Source organism: Oryx dammah, unplaced genomic scaffold (genome assembly GCF_014754425.2).
Source record: "Oryx dammah isolate SB20612 unplaced genomic scaffold, SCBI_Odam_1.1 HiC_scaffold_19, whole genome shotgun sequence".
NCBI lineage: Eukaryota > Metazoa > Chordata > Mammalia > Artiodactyla > Bovidae > Oryx > Oryx dammah.
In genome coordinates, this window is record NW_024070203.1 from 73,132,401 (window position 1) to 73,150,946 (window position 18,546).

At 40.8% G+C, this 18,546-nt stretch overlaps 1 protein-coding gene across 1 annotated transcript in view; it reads right to left on the reverse strand.

Annotated features, from left to right (window-relative positions):
• Positions 1 to 15,522, reverse strand: part of ATP6V1C1 (ATPase H+ transporting V1 subunit C1) — a 38,208-nt gene extending 22,686 nt beyond the window's left edge. Inside the window, exons 1-3 of the mRNA XM_040261963.1 lie at positions 15,291 to 15,522; positions 2,851 to 3,017; positions 1,595 to 1,662 (exon numbers count right to left, since the gene is read on the reverse strand). Coding sequence (XP_040117897.1) covers positions 1,595 to 1,662; positions 2,851 to 2,982 — 200 coding nt within the window. The 5' untranslated portion in view covers positions 2,983 to 3,017; positions 15,291 to 15,522. The remainder of the gene's footprint in view (positions 1 to 1,594; positions 1,663 to 2,850; positions 3,018 to 15,290) is intronic.
• Between the last annotated feature and the right edge of the window lie 3,024 nt (positions 15,523 to 18,546).

Consider the following 18,546-nt stretch of genomic DNA (forward strand, 5'->3'; position numbering starts at 1 on the left):
AGCTTTCTTTATAGTCCAACTCTCACATCCATACGTGACCACTGGAAAAACTACAGCCTTGACTAGACGGACCTTTGTTGGCAAAGTAATGTCTCTGCTTTTGAATATGCTATCTAGGTTGGTCATAACTTTCCTTCCAAGGAGTAAGTGTCTTTTAATTTCACGGCTGCAATCACCATCTGCAGTGATTTTGGAGCCCAAAAAAATAAAGTCTGACACTGTTTTCACTGTTTCCCCATCTATTTCCCATTAAAAAGACCTAAATATAACAGCTAAAACTAGAAAACTCTTAGAAGAAAATAGACACAAAACTGTGACCTTGGATTAGGCAATGGTTTCTTAGATACAAGGACAAGAACGTAAGCCACAAAAAACGATAAACTGGACAGCAAAATTAAGTATCTTGTACCTCAAAGGACACCATCTAGGAAGTGAAGAAAAACCAGAGAATGGGAGAAAATATCTGCAAGTCCTATCTGATAAGAGAGTTGTATCCAGACTATATAAAAAACTCTTACAAGTCAATAATCAAAAGTCAATTAAAAAACAGGCGAAGGATCCAAACAGACATTTCTCCAAAGAAGAAACACAAATGGCCAACAAACAAATGGAAAAATGCTGAACACATTATTACCCATTAGGGAAATGCAAATCAAAAACACAGTGAAATACTCTTTAATATCCATTAGGACTGCTATAATCAAAAAGATGGATCGTAATGAGTGTCTCATCAAGAATGTGGGAAAATCACAACCTTCCTACACTGCTGGTAAGACTGTGAAATAGTGCAGCCAACTCTGAAAAACAATCAGACAGCTCCTCAAAATGCTGAAAATAGTTACCGTATGCCCCAGCAATTCCACTCCTAGGTACATACCCAAAAGAAATGAAAACATATGAACATGCAAATACTTACACACAAATATTCACAGCAGCATTTATTCATATTAGCCAAAATGTGGAAACAACCTTAATGTCCATCAACTGATGAATGGATTAATAAAATATAGTCTACCTGTACAATGTAATATTATTTGGTAATAAAAAGAAACTAAATGTTGATACATGCTAAAACATGGATAAACTTTTGAAAACATTACGCTAAGGCAAAGAAGGGCTTCCCTGGAAGCTCAGATGGTAAAGGTTCAGAAGATCCCCTGGAGAAGGGAATGGCAACCCACTCCAGTATTCTTGTCTGGGAAATCCCATGGACAGTGGAGCCTGGCAGGCTATAGTCCATGGGGTTGCAGAAAGTCAGACACAACTGAGCAACTAACACTATAAGGCAAAGAAGCCAGGCCAGTCATAAGAGACCACGTGTTTTCCGATTCCATTTATATGAAATGTCCACAAAAAGCAAATCAATAGTGTCAGAACGCAGATTAGTGGATAGTGGGGGGAGGGGATAACTGCTAATGGGAATAGGATGTTATGATAACAGAAGGGGGATGAAAAGGCACTGAAGTTGACTGATCTCAAAATTCATTCCAATAAGCAGAGTATGTATATATATAATAATAAACCCAATCACAGGGAGCCTGATAATAGCCACTCTCATTCTGCTCTAGCCTGTGCATATAAATAAATACATTACCCTTCTACAAATGCATCCAGTTTAGCCAGTTCATCTGACAAACCAACCAAGACATCAAGTGTGCCAACCTAGAAGGGAAATACAACATTTTATTACTTAGATTTCATCCTTCTTTTAAAAAACAAGGTAATACAGCATCTTGATTTGAAAGGCCTGCAGATCTTAAGTTCTCCATATTTTATTTCATAATATGCAAATATGGTTAAAAAATGCAAGACATTTCAAAGCTATTGTACAAGATAATCCTCTAATTTATGAGGACCACCATTTAGATGTGAAGATTCCACAAGAGCAGGCAAGTGCCTCTACTTGTCCTGCCCAATGGGAGGGTTCACGTGAAGTTGTGGTTTACATTAGCAGCTTTCAAAAGCGGATCCAGGGCTGTGCATCAGAGGGTCTTTAGTTCCATTTAGGTTTTTTGGTCTTTTTTTTAAAGGAATCTTTATTATTACTAGCCACGCCACAGGGCATGTGGGAATTTATTTCCCAGACCCCAGATAGATCTGCATCCCCTGCAGTGGAAGCGCGGAGTCCTAACCACTGGACCACCAGAGAATTCCCTGTAATTTAATTTGTACACAAAACCAAGTATGTATAAATGAGCACGTTTTAGAAGAAATGCCCACAGTCTATAGGAGTGTATCAAAGGGCTTTAAGTATTTCTTAAATGAGTGCTGTGTATAACTGTTTCATTCGGTTAACCAGCAAAATATGAATCTTATGATCTTTTCCATCTATTACAAAAGTTCAGTCAACTGATTACTGGCAGTCTGCTTCACTTAGAGGTTGCTAGGTTACTGATGTTTAATAAACATTAAATAACTAGATTTGCCAAGAATAATTTAAAGAGATGCAATGGTAGAACAGTTACAGTATCAGTATTACATGAATAACAGAAAAGCATAATCACTGTGATATTTAAGAATACATATTCCTAAGATTTCTTCTAAAATTCTTCCTTGTGAAAGTAACACATCAAGTATTTTCATAAGATTTCTCATTAAAATTTAAATTATAATTTGGAAAAGCACAAAAGTTTAGGGGAAAATATTACTTTTAGTAGTTTTCTTCAAAGAAACCTCTATTTCCTTGGTATCTAAAATCCGAAAATTAGAAAGAACAAGGTAAGTTGTAAATTATGCCAATCTATAGAATTTTCTCTCGAAAGAACCTGGGTATCTCATTTCGACCAAAAGGTAAGCAGAGACAGCTGTCCTTTCCTATACAATGAACTACTCTGCACAGCACAGGTTTACCTTTAAGTCAGGAATGTTGAACTTTGAAGAAACTGCAAGGTTATTATTCTTTGTAGTTGCCGCATGCAATTTCTCCCATGTTTGCTGACATGTTTTCTCCCCAGGAGCTGATATAAGCCAGAACTCAGTCATGTTGTTTACCAGATGTATCTTCCAAAATTAAGACTCTGAAATGTAAAACAAAACAAACTAAAAATACATTTACTACCACTTGTTTCTAAATTATTTCAGAGTGATAAGCACAGACTGTTGCAAAACTGATTCAACAGTGGCATACAATCCTAAACAAAGTCAAATTTACTTACTTGGCTATTAAGTCCATATAAATGGGAAACAGTGATTTATTTACAATACTAGTGCATTGGAGAAGGAAATGGCAACCCACTCCAGTATTCTTGCCTGGAGAATCCCAGGGACAGAGGAGCCTGGTGGGCTGCCGTCTATGGGGTCACACAGAGTCGGACATGACTGAAGTGACACAGCAGCAGCAGGAAAAAGTGATGATAAAGACCTAATACATGAAGTACACAATTTTTAAAAAATTACCCAACATCCTAAAATGGGAGCTAGTCAAGAAGGGAGACTACCAAAAATGTCAGTCCCAACAGTTTCAATCCCCCAAAGAAGTTGGAGAGTCATCAATTAATGGGTTTATCTCAAATTTTTAAAATAAAAAACCTAAATAGGAAGTAAAAAACCATACGTAACTCTGACCTTTGAAAAAGAACTGAATCAATGCACTTCAACAGTAGCCACCAAATAAATTTGCCACATCTGGTTTAGCAAATCCTACATGGTCAGCCAGATTCTAATCCCTAGTCAAACTAATCTCAATCCCTAGCATATACTTAATGGCCATCAACCGCTTACAAATTTGCACACACGAAAAAATACTGCCAATCAGCCTTGTCAATCAGTCTTTTATTTAAAACATGCCTGGGAGGGGTGCATAACATACAACACTATTGGATCTGAGTAAGAGGCTGTGGCTCTCACTTTTCAGAGTTCCATTAAGCACACAACCCTCTTCCCCAACCTCTCTCCTTCTCCCCTTTCCGCTCCTTCCCCTCTCTCTCTCTCACACAGAAAAACAAAGCCCAAAGCCAAACCTCTTGGGAATGTAAGCAGGTATAAAAGAACTCAATATAACAGTATCATTGTTTCTACTTTAATATGCTTTCATTATAACCAACATAAACTTTCTACTACCACAGCTTGTTTTTAAACCTTTCCTGAAATGTGGAGTCTTAGATAGAAGATTAACTGTCTTACAAAGTGGTTCTGATAACAAATCAAATAATGAATGTGAAAGAACTCTGCAAATTTACATTTCCTTTAAAATATAAAGCATGACAGTTAATTACAATGGACTTTCCTAATTTTAGAAGCCCATTACACAGAGAACGCAGTGGCACCCCACTCCAGTACTCTTGCCTGGAGAATCCCATGGACGGAGGAGCCTGGTAGGCTGCAGTCCATGGGGTCGCTACAAGTCGGACACGACTGAGCGACTTCACTTTCACTTTTCACTTTCACGCATTGGAGAAGGAAATGGCAACCCACTCCAGTATTCTTGCCTGGAGAATCCCAGGGACGGGGGAGCCTGGTAGGCTGCCGTCTCTGGGGTCGTACAGAGTCGGACACGACTGAAGTGACTTAGCAGCAGTCATTACACAATTGAAGGTGATCACAGATGTCATCCTACTTGTTTTTTTTCTAACTTCCATTTCAAGAGCATCTACCATAAACTAGGTACTGCTCTAAATGTCTTATACATCGTCATCTCAATTAATCTTCCTAACACCTCTATAAGATACATATGATCCTTTCCATTTACAGATTAAAAAACATACTTAGAGAGATGAGACTGATAAAAATACAGATGCCGGTACTAAATCAATCTCTCAAGAATCCTACTCTAAGATGATTTTTCCAACATTACTGGGGGAAAAAAAAAAAGCTGCACTAAGAACTACACTCTCTCAAATGGCCAACAAACTAAACAGAGCTTTTATAGTGATGGCAGGCCCAGACAAAGCACTCAGCCTGGCCAGAAAACCAGTCTTTGATGACACATTTTTACACCTCCTCTCCTCGAAAAATGGCAGGTGATGGAATCAATTTTTAACGTCCTCCTTATGACACTGTTAAATTATCTAAACTGCAGTTTCTTCAAAGACTGTAACAATATGAGCTATTACAGTAGATGTCACTATCATACCACTTAAGAGTTCTAGAAAATCTTTTTCAGCCAACAGGTTTTCAAAAGATTTCAAGAAATAAGAAAGAGGACCACACTTTCTCATTTATAAGTAAATATTTGCCTGACTTACTGAGTTTTCATTAGGGTTGAATGAAATAATGTCATGTTATTTCTAAATAGAACTAGAGTCCCCTCTGGCCTTCAAAGGCTGTTCCCAGTATCCCAAGTAGGAATTATCTTGTTTACTTACTGTCTTATCAATGCCACTATAATGCAGTTATCACACTATTCTGCTTCATTTTTTTCATAACATTTTTTCCTCTCCACCTGACTGGAAAATCCTGAAGGACCAAAATCATACCTTCTTTTCTAATGCCCTGAAAGCCCAACACATGCAATTCCTGTCAATATCAGGGACTTTATAAATGCTTGTTTTATGATAAAATGAAATATACCAATGACTCTGATCAAAAAATCTGATTGGAGGAAAAAAAATAAGAGCCAAGAAAAATATTTAAAATTTAAACTTTTTTTTAACTTAAGAGTCTTTCAGAAAACAACCTTAGAGTAACATAGACATTAAAAATTGATAAAGCTGCAAGTAACTAACCCTTTGTCTTTCATTATTTTAACTGTGAATACAGAAATATAAAAAAGAGGGATTGAGAAAGAACCTCCAAGTACTTTAGGCAAAGCAATGGCCTCATTTCTTCTATCCTCTGGTCAAAGCAAACTAACTATACAAGAGGAACCTGATGGGAAAGTCAAGCTGCTGAAGTATCTAAGGATAAATGTAAGAACCGCTCATGAGAAAAGTATCAGTAAGTCTTCTGCAAAATCTCTGATTTTAAACAAATTCTTTATTTTTTAAACAATGCCCCCTGTTTTCCGGTCACTTAGACAAGTCACATAAAAAATTTTCTCTTTGAAATTTAAGTACAATTTAAGCTCAATTCCAACAAACTAATCTCTGCAGATGAACGTATGTGTGTGTGTGTGAGGGGGAAAGGGATGGTAAAAAAATGAAATACATGTTACAAAACACATTTCTCTTTCTCTCTGAGCTGCACAGAAACAGAGTCAAACCTGTCCAAAAAGTCTGGACACTTCTACTCTGCTGACTGCTTCAACTCACTGGTTTTTATGCCTAATTATTTCCCTTTGTTCGATCTTCTATACTGGAAGTCAGGCATTAACATAGGCAAATCACATGTTAAACAAAAGAGAAAATGATTTAAAAGGCATTCCTCAAAACTCAGATCAAGGTTTAAGTCCCTCTGTTACATGTGTGTATTCGGTTGCTCTCTGGGTGGTCTTTTTTATACTCAAGGTGATTCCAGTTTAGATGCTGAACACTCCCAAACTGTTAGCTCCAGCCTAGGCTCCTCTGTGCATCCAGAGCTGTACCCAACAGGTCTCGCCTACAAGACATTTTCACCTGAATATCTCAAAAAACAAAAAAAACATTTCTAGTCAAACTCCTAATCTCTTCCCCCAAACCTGGTCCTACTTCGGTGTTCCTTTAGCACACCTAGTACCCTGCAATACTGGACAACCATAATTGTCAAATGTCATCCAGATAGCAGCCAATACTTCTTGCGCACTTCCTATCTACCAGCACCAGTTAAAACAGTTTATATGGATTAACTCATTTAGCATACTGGATGGACAGTAGTTATAAAAGAAGAAACCAAGGCACAGAAAATGCCTCATAAATTATGAGATATATAGTATAGTGCATTATCATGTCATATATCACGAGTGTCATATATCACATGCTTATATGCTAAGCATGAATGTGTTATATGCCCTCACAGCACGTTTTTAATATTTCCTTGAGAGACACTTTTTATTGATATCTTTCTGCCAAATAACTGCACATTAGAGGAGGTGGAAAGCATGATAGTTTTTGCTCACAAGTGTATTCTCAGCACCTGGCACAGAAGCTGGTATGCAAAACCTCAAAAACTATGTGTTGAATATTTCTGAATGAATACGTAACAGTGAAGATGAAACAAGGTAATAAAGTACCTTGCTTATAAATTGGTTAGGTCCCCTTTACTTCCTTTACATTAAAAGAAAAATCAATTTCACTGAAATATCATTTATATACAGTAAAATGTACCCACAAGAGCACAGTTAGATGAGTTTTTGACAAACACATACACCTGTGTAACCACCACCAAAACCAAGGTTACGAACATTTCTGTCTTCCCAAACCCTTCCCTCACATGTAGGGTCAGTCAGTCCCAACCCCACTGCAGACCTTGGGTAGATGCTAATCTGTTTTTTTGTCACACTCTAGGCTCATTGGGCCTGATCTAGAATTCCTTGGAGAAGGAAATGGCAACCCACTCCAGTATTCTTGCCTGGAAAATCCCATGGACGGAGGAGCTTGGTGGGCTACAGTCCACAGGTTGCAGAGAGTCGGACACAACTGAGCGACTTCACTTTCACTTTCAGGCTCATTGGGCCTGATCTAGAATCCCTGTGTAAATGGAAGTCCACACTGCATTCATTTGTATCTGGCTTCCTTTGCTCAGCATGGCTTTGGTTGTCCATGTCCTGTGTAGCAATTCATTCTGTTTTACTTCTTAGTGTTCCGTTACATGAATGTACTACGGTCTATAGTTCCATTCACCTGTTGACTAGACATTTGGATTGTAACTGGTTTGGGGCCACTAACACCAAAGAACATTCCTTTTTCAAGCTTTTGTGAAAATACATATTCGTTTATCTTGGATAAACATCTAGACGTAGAATTTCTGAGTCAAATGATTAACCTATATTTAACTTTATAAGAAGTCATCAAACTTTTCCAAAGTAGATGAAGCATTTTGCATTTCACTAGCAAGATACACGGTTCCAGCTGTCTCACATGTCCACTAACACTTAAGAGCTATCAGCCTTCTTAGTTTGAGCTATTCCAGTGGGTTGTAGCTCTCATTTCCATGATGGCTACAGTTCAGGATCTTTTCACCTTATCAGCCAGTTGTATATCTTCTTTGTGAAGTTTCTATTCAAATATTGTGTCCATTTTTTTTTTTTTTTTTGCACTGACCTGAGTTAAGTTTTTTGTATGATCTTGGTGCAATTTCTCTGAGATATGAGTGTGTATAAAACATGTGTTCTGTGCCTTGCCTTTCCTTAATGGTGCTCTTGAGTAGAAGTTTTCAATTCTGATGTCCAGTTTAACTTTTTTCATGAGTCACTTACCCCAGGGTCACAAGGATTTATCCTGCTTGTAGTTCTGAGAGATTCCTGAACCTGTGTTTAGAGTTTTCAACAATTCAGGACAAAATTCATTTTCTTCAAAGTGTTTTCCTGCTTCTCTTTCCCTTTTCTGAGATAGATATGGCATGTATATTAAACCACCTGACATTGTCCCAAAGGTCACTGAGCTTCCATTCTTTTTTTCAACTGTTTTTCTCTCTACACTTCAGTTTAGAAACTTTCTTGCTACATCTTCTGGTTGGTTGACCTTTTCTTTACAGTTATCTGCTATTTGTCTCAAGAAGTGAATTTTTCACTCTAGATGTATTTTTCAGCCTTGTAAGTTCCGTCTTTTAAAACTTCCTTCATTATTTTCATGTTTTCTATTAAATCCCTGAGCATATCTGTAATTCACAACATTAAATTGTTGATCACTGGATTTTGTGTTCTTTAAGAATGCTGTGTTTTAATATATGTAAACATATAGCAGATTCACTTTGCTATACAGCAGAAGCTAACACAACTGTAAAGCAACTCTACTCCAATAAAACCTAATTTTAAAAAATTTAAAAGAATGTTATGCTTTAAAAAAGTTTTGTTTTTTTTTTAAAAGGGGGGATTGCCAGGTGGTCCAATAGTTGGGACTCCACTTTCACTGCTGAGGGCCCAGGTTCAATCCCTAATCAGGGAACTAAGATCTGCAAGACACTTGGTACAACCAAAAAAATAAATATTAATAAAAGTATGTTGTGCTTTGTTCTGACAGTTAAGTTACTTAAGCTTTTAGCATGTTTCATTCAAGGCTGGTTGTTACAATGGGTTGGCCAAAAAATTCTTTTGGGTTTTCTTGTAAGATCTTAAGGAAAAACCCCAAAAGAAAATTTTGGCCAGCCCAATACTTTGTTAGGTTAGGTCTAAATCTTTACTCTGGGGCTAACTTAGCCCTACCAGTTAAGATCTGATCTTCCTGGGATTCCTCGGGATGCCCCAGGGATTCATAAGATATTCATAAACCCTTCAGCACCATGAGCTCTGCCAACTGTCTAGTTTAAAGCTCTCTAGTCTTTCTTTTGCTGGAATTTACCTATGCCTGAAGCATGAGAGCAAGGTCTTTTTATCTCACTGGGAACTGCAGCCATAAAGAATCCAAAGGCCAGTTTCCAAAGGAAATGCAACGTAACCACCAGGGCACTGCACTGAGAATGTGAAGACTTGGAATCTCATCCCAGTTCTGCAAGTCATTGTCTGTAGAAATGTCACTTGCAAAATGAGAGGACTGGATTCCCACATCCAGGAACCTTTTTTGCTCCTATATTCCATGAATCTATACTGCTAAGACCCAGGACCCTTTTTTAAAATTTTCTTGTTAAGTCCTTCAAGTAAATCAAATGATCAGTCAGGTTTTAGAACCACTGTTGTAAAACAAGCATTTCCATGATTATTTAGTGAATTATATAATAATGTCACATGAAATGGCAACTGTTCCTTAATAAGATGGCTACATGTCATATCATCACTATCAAGAATCACACAGTATTGTCAGTTCTATAATGCAGGAATGATTTTTGTTCTATGGAATGTAGAAACTTTAAGTGTATCAACCCACTTTTCGCATGCTTTCTATGGCGGCTTATGAACTTAAAAAGTAAGTGAAAAGCAAAATGATATATGAAATCAGGTACAAAACACAACAAAATCTGGGTAAACTACTGCTTTGCTCAAGAAACACACAATTTTATTTCATTTGTGAAGGACAGAATATAGAGGATTTTAAATCGCATATATATAAATAGGTGGTTTTGTGACCACATTGTAGAGTCCTGATTCACTCCCAAAACTTCTTGAAAATTTTTTCCAGGGCTAAAAAAACTGCTCTAGGTACTTTCCATGGAGGTCCAGTGGTTAAGACTCCACCTTCCAATGCAGGGACGGGGTTTGAGCCCTGATTGGGGAGCTAGGGTGCCACAAGTTTTTTTTTTTTTTTTTAATTAAAAAAAAATTGCTCTAGGTAATGGGAGGCTGTGCATATTAAGTTGTTTCAGTTGTGTTCAACTCTTTGTGATGCTGTGGACTGTGGCCTCCCAGGCTCCTCTGTCCATGGATTCTCCAGGCATGAATACTAGAGTGGGTTGCCATGCCCTCCTCCAAGGAGTAGAAAGAAAACAAGGCACATGACGAGATAAAAAAAAGTCAAGCAGACTACACTGGAGGCACAAGAGAAACACTAGTCAAATTTCTTAAACACTTCTATCTTGTCTGACTGCAATAAGTATGCTTTTTTAATTATTTTTTTAAACAGTAACAAGTCTTTTTCAAAATGGAGGAAAGGAAAGAAGAAAGGAAATCCTGGGTTCAAAGCTCAGAGCCTGTTTATTTCACTACTGTATCACCCACTTCTAAGAATTTAAAGGCAGTGTATTATTTTCCAACCACAAGTGATTATGATGTGAAATAAAAAGAGTAAAGCAGGGACTTGCCTGACAGTCCAGTGGTTAAGCCTGTGCTTCCACTGCAGGGGTCATGGATTCAGGAGCACTAAAATCCCACAGAATCCCCAAAATCCCCTACCGCAAAAGAAGAATAAATAACAACTATCATGATAACACAAGAGGTGAGGATAATAAACTCAAAACAGCTACTAGCACTTCTCTTGTGGATGAAAGTAAGAGCCTGACCCAAGACAGGGGCAACCACAGAAAACAGAGCATCCCAGTAAGTGCTCCAATATTTAACTGCTTTCAAGATATCAACACTCAGTCTCTGAAATGCAATCACCTTTCACAGTAAATTTAAATTCCATAATGAAGACTGATGGGGGTCTACATGCAAAAAAACATCCTTTTACAGTCCTTGAAAAAACCAAGCTGTTCACTAAAGTGGCTTATTTCAACCTGCACAAGGAGGAATACTCCCTGTGAAATGTCACACAGCCTTCCAACTGTGACACATCAACTTCAAACAGAACTGATCACAGGGCAAAACAGCCACAATCCATCAATCTTAAAAGGTTGCTAATCCTTCCCCTGAAATTTTAATACCACACAAATAAAAGGTAAGAATAATTACCTGAATGATAACTTCTGAATGAATGAATAATTCTGAATGCTAAATTCTCTCCAACAAGGAAACATCTTAACTAGGATTGTTGGAGAGGCTTGCTCACAATAAAACTTGTTTAAATAAAAGCTTCCAATAACAACAAGGAATTTTACCTCCCAAGGGAGACTTTAGTGATTTATATGTAAGTTTAAAATTGTTGGGATACACACCTTCTTTAAATGAATCTTAACTTTTGTGTTCTTTTGTCTTCAACTGAAACAGCACTTATAGATGGCCTATAATCACATTAAGGAGAACCTGAACTTCCTGCCATAAATATACTGAGATGTGAAAGACCTTTAGCAGATTATTTTATAAATGGCCATCTTTTTTTTACATCTCTGTATCTGGCTAGAAATACATTTGCAAAAGCCAAGCCTTACTTAGGCATAGATGCCATCATAAAAACAGAAACAAGCCAGAAAGATAACAACACATAACACAATGTTTAAAAAAAAATCTCTTACAACTTCTGCTAAAGCAAGCTGAATCCACAGACAGGCAAGGAAGGCACTGTACCATTACTGAAAGGAATCACCAGAACCTTCGGAGCGCCCAGACACTTCCTCTCTGCCACAGGCAACTCAACACTGACCCAGGGAGCAAACAATTCCTTCCATGCCAGGGAACTCCCTGACTCTACACTAATTGTCTCCCAAAATGTTACTTCCTTTCTCTTTCAGGTTGGCATCTGATAATAGTAACTGGATCACACCACCACATTTTTGACCAGAAGGTGCTAATATCTCTAAGACGAAGTATTCTAGCCTGAAATCCAACAAGCCAAAGACTTGAACAAGTCTGCTCTCCTCAATTCATCACTCAAGTAAGCTTGAGATCCTGCTTCCTGGTAATGACAACCACTTATTGAATATGCACTATGTGATCAGCACTCAACATGCTAAGCAATTTCGTACTTGATTCCTTCGAGGAAGATGGTATCACCACCCTTATTTGCAGATGAGGGTGCAGTTAATGAAGTCTTGCCCAAGGTTACAGAGCTAGTGACTACATACATTTTACATGCAAGTTTACTAAAACACGACTCTTAACCTCTATGCCCCCAACATATAGTAGAGGAACCAAGGCACCTCTCCTCCACTGCCCTAAGGACTCCTCCTGGAACTCAATAAATATACAGCAGATTTGCTACACCTGTGGAACAGAATTTTGCTTCATTATCAAGAATAGAGTTTGAATTTTCTAGTTCCAAGGATCACTCATGTCGAAAGGAAAATTTAGATTGCCTGGATTCACTGCTTGAGCTGTCTTTCCAAGAGCACCATGCTAATGGTTTCTACTATGTCTTTAAAATATCAGTGAAATGTGAGCTGAACATGAATCAGATTGTAAATAAAAACGTATAAAGTTGCACAGCCAAAGAGTGAAAAAGGTTTACTCTGGCAGACAGATTAGAACATGTACAAAAACAAAATTCAACTAAGAGGTATGTATTTCCACGGGGTCACAAAGAGTCAGACATGACTGAGGGACTGAACGCACACACACACATTTGGTGCAAACTGTAGTTACCCCTAAGCAGTTCAGTTCAGTCGCTCAGTCGTGTCCAACTCTTTGCGACCCCATGAATCGCAGCACGCCAGGCCTCCCTGTCCATCACCAACTCCCGGAGTTCACTCAGACTCACGTCCATCGAGTCAGTGATGCCATCCAGCCATCTCAGTCTCGGTGGTCCCCTCCTCCTCCTGCCCTCAATCCCTCCCAGCATCAAAGTCTTTTCCAATGAGTCAACTCTTCGCATCAGGTGCCCAAAGTACTGGACTTTCAGCTTTTAGCATCATTCCTTCCAAAGAAATCCCAGGGCTGATCTCCTTCAGAATGGACTGGTTGGATCTCCTTGCAGTCCAAGGGACTCTCAAGAGTCTTCTCCAACACCACAATTCAAAAGCATCAATTCTTCGGCACTCAGCTTTCTTCACAGTCCAACTCTCACATCCATACATGACCAAGCAGACTCAAGCTCAAAATGAAGACTGATCACTTAAGGACTGGAGGACAAGGAGACCCTTTGGCAAAGGTTTATTTTGGCATTCCAGCTTTGCTTTTTGGCCAATGCAATTATTTCCAAAGTTGTGAAAATAATCAGACAATCAGACTTTTGAAGCCCAAATGTTTCTTTTTAGGTAGAGAGAACTAATGTAAATAAGGCTCCGAAGACTGACACCAAAAAATAAAAGCGATCATTTACTGCCCAGTTCTATACACGAACCATCTAGCTCGCAGCATTTACTTTAGTCAGATCCCGAGTATTGTTTCTTTAGATTTTATCTAGTCCCTGCAAGATACACCAAAAGAGAAAAAGATCCGGGGGTTCTGAGACATAAACCTGAAGTTCCCTGTTGAGCACAATTTGAGACGTGCTGGTTGCCAGAGAACCGTGATTGACAAGCTGAGCACCTTTTGCCCACCCTGCTGCTTATTATCTCCTCCAGCTGAACTGTAAACTGAACAGCTTCACCCAAACGAACTAAAAAACGGTTTTTAAAGCACTGACCACCGCTGCAGAATCCCTTTGAAGATGTCCTAGTCAAGTTTCACCGAAAGTGCTGAATCAAAGGTAAGAATGCACTAGGAGAAACTAACCCTTCTCTCTAGAGAGACTGTGGTTAAGTACTGGGCAGGTAATTGGCAGTCAGAAGACAGTAAAAGTTATGCTACACTTAAAACACATCATTTGATCTGTTTCTAGGTCCAAGAGTCTACCTAGATAGGTCCCGGTCTACACGATGAATGGCACTCTCAACTACTTCCTCTCAAAGACCTGTGAGAACAAAACAAACAAGAAAGGGGCTTCCGGGGTGGCCCAGTGGTGAAGGATCTGCCTCGCAATGCAGGCGACATGGGTTCGATCCCCGGCCAGGAAGATCCCACACGCCTCAGGACAACTAAACCACGACTACTGAGCCAGCCCGCTAGAGTCTGTGCTTCACAAAAAAGCACACAGCTTGAGAAACCTGCACACCACAGCTAGGGAGTATACCCCCGCGGCAACTGGAGAAAGCCGGCTCACAACAAGGAAGACCCAGCGCAATAAAAAACACACACACACAAAAATTAATTCCTGTGACTGTTGTTCAATAAAAGGTATTCGGGAGTAGAGTACCAAAGGATAAGTTCGGAAGGCCGAAACAGATCTTCACAAAGGAGTCTCTCAACATCTCCTGTGTACTTCAGGGCTGGGTGCGGGGGGGGGGGGGTAATTACAAGGACCCTCAGTGAGGGATGCAAACACAATCTAATCTTTTCTCCCTTTGCTCCTCTGTTTCTAGGGGATTCAATTTGCCTGTGTGACTCTCTCCTCCAGTTCCTTTTCACGGTTTCTTGCCTACTCTTCCCCCATTCTAATTTAAAAAAAAAAAAAAAAAACACGGTCTGAGTTCTCTGGAATCCCGTTTTTTCCCCGTCACAGGGACCCTGCATCCTCGGTGAGGGTCTCCTAGACCCTCTAAACTGCCATCACCTTACTCGCAAGCACGTACGCCCAGGGGAGTCTGTCCCGCTCGCTGTGACCTCACACACACCACCCCGGATCCTCATCTGGGCCACTGTTACCTTTCGTCTCCCTGAGCGAGGATTCGCTGTGACCCTTACCCCAACCCAAGGAGAAACGCCTCAGACCCTCAGTGTTTATGTCTGCCTCTGCCACAGAACAGCCGCTAGGGCCCTTTCTCTTTTCCCCTCCTTCCCTTCCCCTTAAGAGACAGAACCCAGGCCCACGGCGGCGACAAACTCCCGCTGAGAAACCAGACACGGCCGCCCAGCCGGCGGCTCCAACGCCACAGTCTCGGCTCCAACGCCACAGTCTCGGCCCCCGCGCCCGCCCCCATCCCTCCCAAGCGGCGACCGCAGCGCGAGCTTCGGCCCGGCCGGGGTTTGCGAGGCGGGGTAGCCATCGCTCACTGACCCACGGAAGTGTCAAACGAGGACGTGGCTGCAGTAACAGGCAGAGAGGCGGACAGCCTGGCAGGCGATAACGGCTCAGCGCTCCATCCCCTCCGCGACCTACGCTCCGGCCTCACGGCTTCCTCGACCCCGGCGCCTACGGAGCAAGTCACGTGCCAGCCGGGACGGTCAGCTGACGGCGGCGCGCGCCGCCCCGCCTACGTGCGCCGCTCCGCCTATGCGCGCGCCACTGCGCAGCCGCCGCGGCCGAGCCCACGGAAGAGGGGCGGGGCTGGGAGGCTCCCCGAGAGTCTGAGCGGGCGGAGCTCTTCCGGGGTGGGTGGGGTTTCTGCTTCTGGAGTTCCGCCCGAGTCCCGTCCGCAACCTGTGAATTTCATTGCTGCCATCCTTAAGGTTACCCCACTTCTTTGCACGTTTCTGCGGCTTGGAATTTGCCTCCAGACTTCTCCACTCAGGATTTTGTTCGGACAGCCCGGTTTTCTGAGTAATATCCTTAAGAGTTCCCTTCAGCCTCTGATTCACCTTTCCTTCCAGTCCACTTCGAGTTAATTCCATACATGTCCTTGGAGCATTTACTATGCGCTTGTCATTGTGCTCATTTTCTTAGGATTGTCTACCGGCGTGAATCACTCCTTGCAGGCGAGAGCTTGTAATCTAGTTCGGGCGTCTGTGGGGCATGTGATAAACATCGGATGGTTGGAACCACAGTAGATAAAAATGAAAACCAAACAAGGTTACAGGGCAGAGGCACGGACAGGAGAAATCATATCCTTTGGGAGAAAAAGATAGCAAGCCGCTTTCCTGAGCCGTGCATATTTCATTAGCTTAGGAAGGTAGGTGGTATTATTCTGGTTCAGAACATAGTTTAGAAACGTTCAGTTCAGTCGCTCAGTTGTGTCCGACTCTTTGCTACCCCATAAATTGCAGCACGCCAGGCCTCCCTGTCCATCACCAACTCCCGGAGTTCACACAAACTCATGTCCATTGAGTCGGTGATGCTATCCAGCCATCTCATCCTCTGTCGTCCCCTTCTCCTCCTGCCCCCAATCCCTCCCAGCGTTAGAGTCTTTTCCAATGAGTCGGCTCTTTGCATGAGGTGGCCAAAGTATTGGAGTTTCAGCTTTAGCATCATTCCTTCCAAAGAACACCCAGGACTGATCTCCTTTAGAATGGACTAGTTGGATCTCCTTGCAGTCCAAGGGACTCTCAAGAGTCGTCTCCAACACCATAGTTCAAAAGCATCAATTCTTCGGCACTCAGCTTTCTTTACAGTCCAACTCTCACATCCATACATGACCACTGGCAAAACCATAGCCTTGACTAGATGGACCTCTGTTGGCAAAGTAATGTCTCTGCTTTTCAATATGCTATCTAGGTTGATCTTAACTTTCCTTCCAGGGAGCAAGCCTCTTTTAATTTCATGCCTGCAGTCACCATCTGCAGTGATTTTGGACCCCCCCAAAATAAAGTCAGCTACTGTTTCCACTGTTTCCCCATCTATTTCCCATGAAGGGATGGGACCAGATGCCATGATCTTCGTTTTCTGAATGTTGAGCTTTAAGCCAACTGTTTCATTCTCCTCTTTCACTTTCAGCAAGAGGCTTTTTAGTTTCTCTTCACTTCCTGCCATAAGGGTGGTGTCATCTGCTTATCTGAGGTTCTTGATATTTCTCCCAGCAATCTTGATTCCAGCTTGTGCTTCTTCCAGCCCAGCGTTTCTCATGATGTACTCTGCATAGAAGTTAAATAAGCAGGGTGACAATATACAGCCTTAACGTACTCCTTTTCCTATTTGGAACCAGTCTGTTGTTTCATGTCCAGTTCTAACTGTTGCTTCCTGGCCTGCATATAGATTTCTCAAGAGGCAGGTCAGGTGGTCTGGTATTCCCATCTCCTTCAGAATTTTCCACAGTTTGTGATCCACACAGTCAAAGGCTTTGGCATAGTCAATAAAGCAGAAATAGATGTTTTTCTGGAACTCTCTTCCTTTTTCCATGATCCAGCAGATGTTGGCAGTTTTATCTCTGGTTCCTCTGCCTTTTCTAAAACCAGCTTGAACATCTGGAAGTTCATGGTTCACATGTTGCTGAAGCCTGGCTTGGGGAATCTTGAGCATTACTTTACTAGCGTGTGAGATGAGTGCAATTGTGCAGTAGTTTGAGCATTCTTTGGCATTGCCTTTCTTTGGGATTGGAATGAAAACTGACCTTTTCCAGTCCTATGGCTACTGCTGAGTTTTCCAAATTTGCTGGCATATTGAGTGCAACACTTTCACAGCATCTTCTTTCAGGATTTGAAATAGCTCCACTGGTGGGCCTTAGAAAGCATCACCTCCACTAGCTTTGTTCGTAGTGATGCTTTCTAAGGCCCACTTGACTTCGTGTTCCAGGATGTCTGGCTCTAGGTGAATGATCACACCATTGTGATTATCTGAGTCATGAAGATCTTTTTTGTACAGTTCTTCTGTGTATTCTTGCCACCTCTTAACATCTTCTGTTTCTGTTAGATCCATACCATTTCTGTCCTTTATCGAGCCCATCTTTGCATGAAATGTTAGAGAACTTTTTAATTCAGGTTTTTATTTTGATTCCTATTGTGCGATTCATTTCAAATACTTTCCCCACTTAGTTTCATTGAAACATTATATCTTTTTCCCTTGAAGAAATTATGAGGAAAAAACAATCTTTTCTATGCATAAAAAAATAAAAAACTTTTTTATTTTTTAATTCAGTATTTTTATATTAGGGAAGGTGAAGAGCTAGAGATCACAGAGCTGTTTAGCACAAGGGAATAGACATATCTGGTTTTCAGTCCTGGCTCTGCTGCTGACTAGCTGTGTCACCTGTAAACTGGTGGCAATAATATATATGTGATAGGGGTGTTGTAAGGCTTAAATGAAGCGTAGTGCCTGGCACATTGGAAATGCCTAGTGAAGGGTTGCTGTTATTAGTATGTATTATATAGGACCCAGGTTTTCTGACCTATTTTATGCCAGAGAAAATTACAGGCTGTTGTGTCCATGCAGAAATTCACCACAGAATTTCTTAGAGCCTTAGTAATACATCTGAATAAAAAGTAACAACCAACCAACCAACCAAGCTATCTTCAACCTAATGTTTTTCACTAATATTGGATGCTGTTCAGGCAATTCCAACAACTGGTTCTGTAACACAGCTTTGGAAACTCGTCAGAAATTCCAAGGGCTTTATCTGGCATCATAATGTGAGCCCAGAGACCATGTTCTGGTAGCTCTGTCT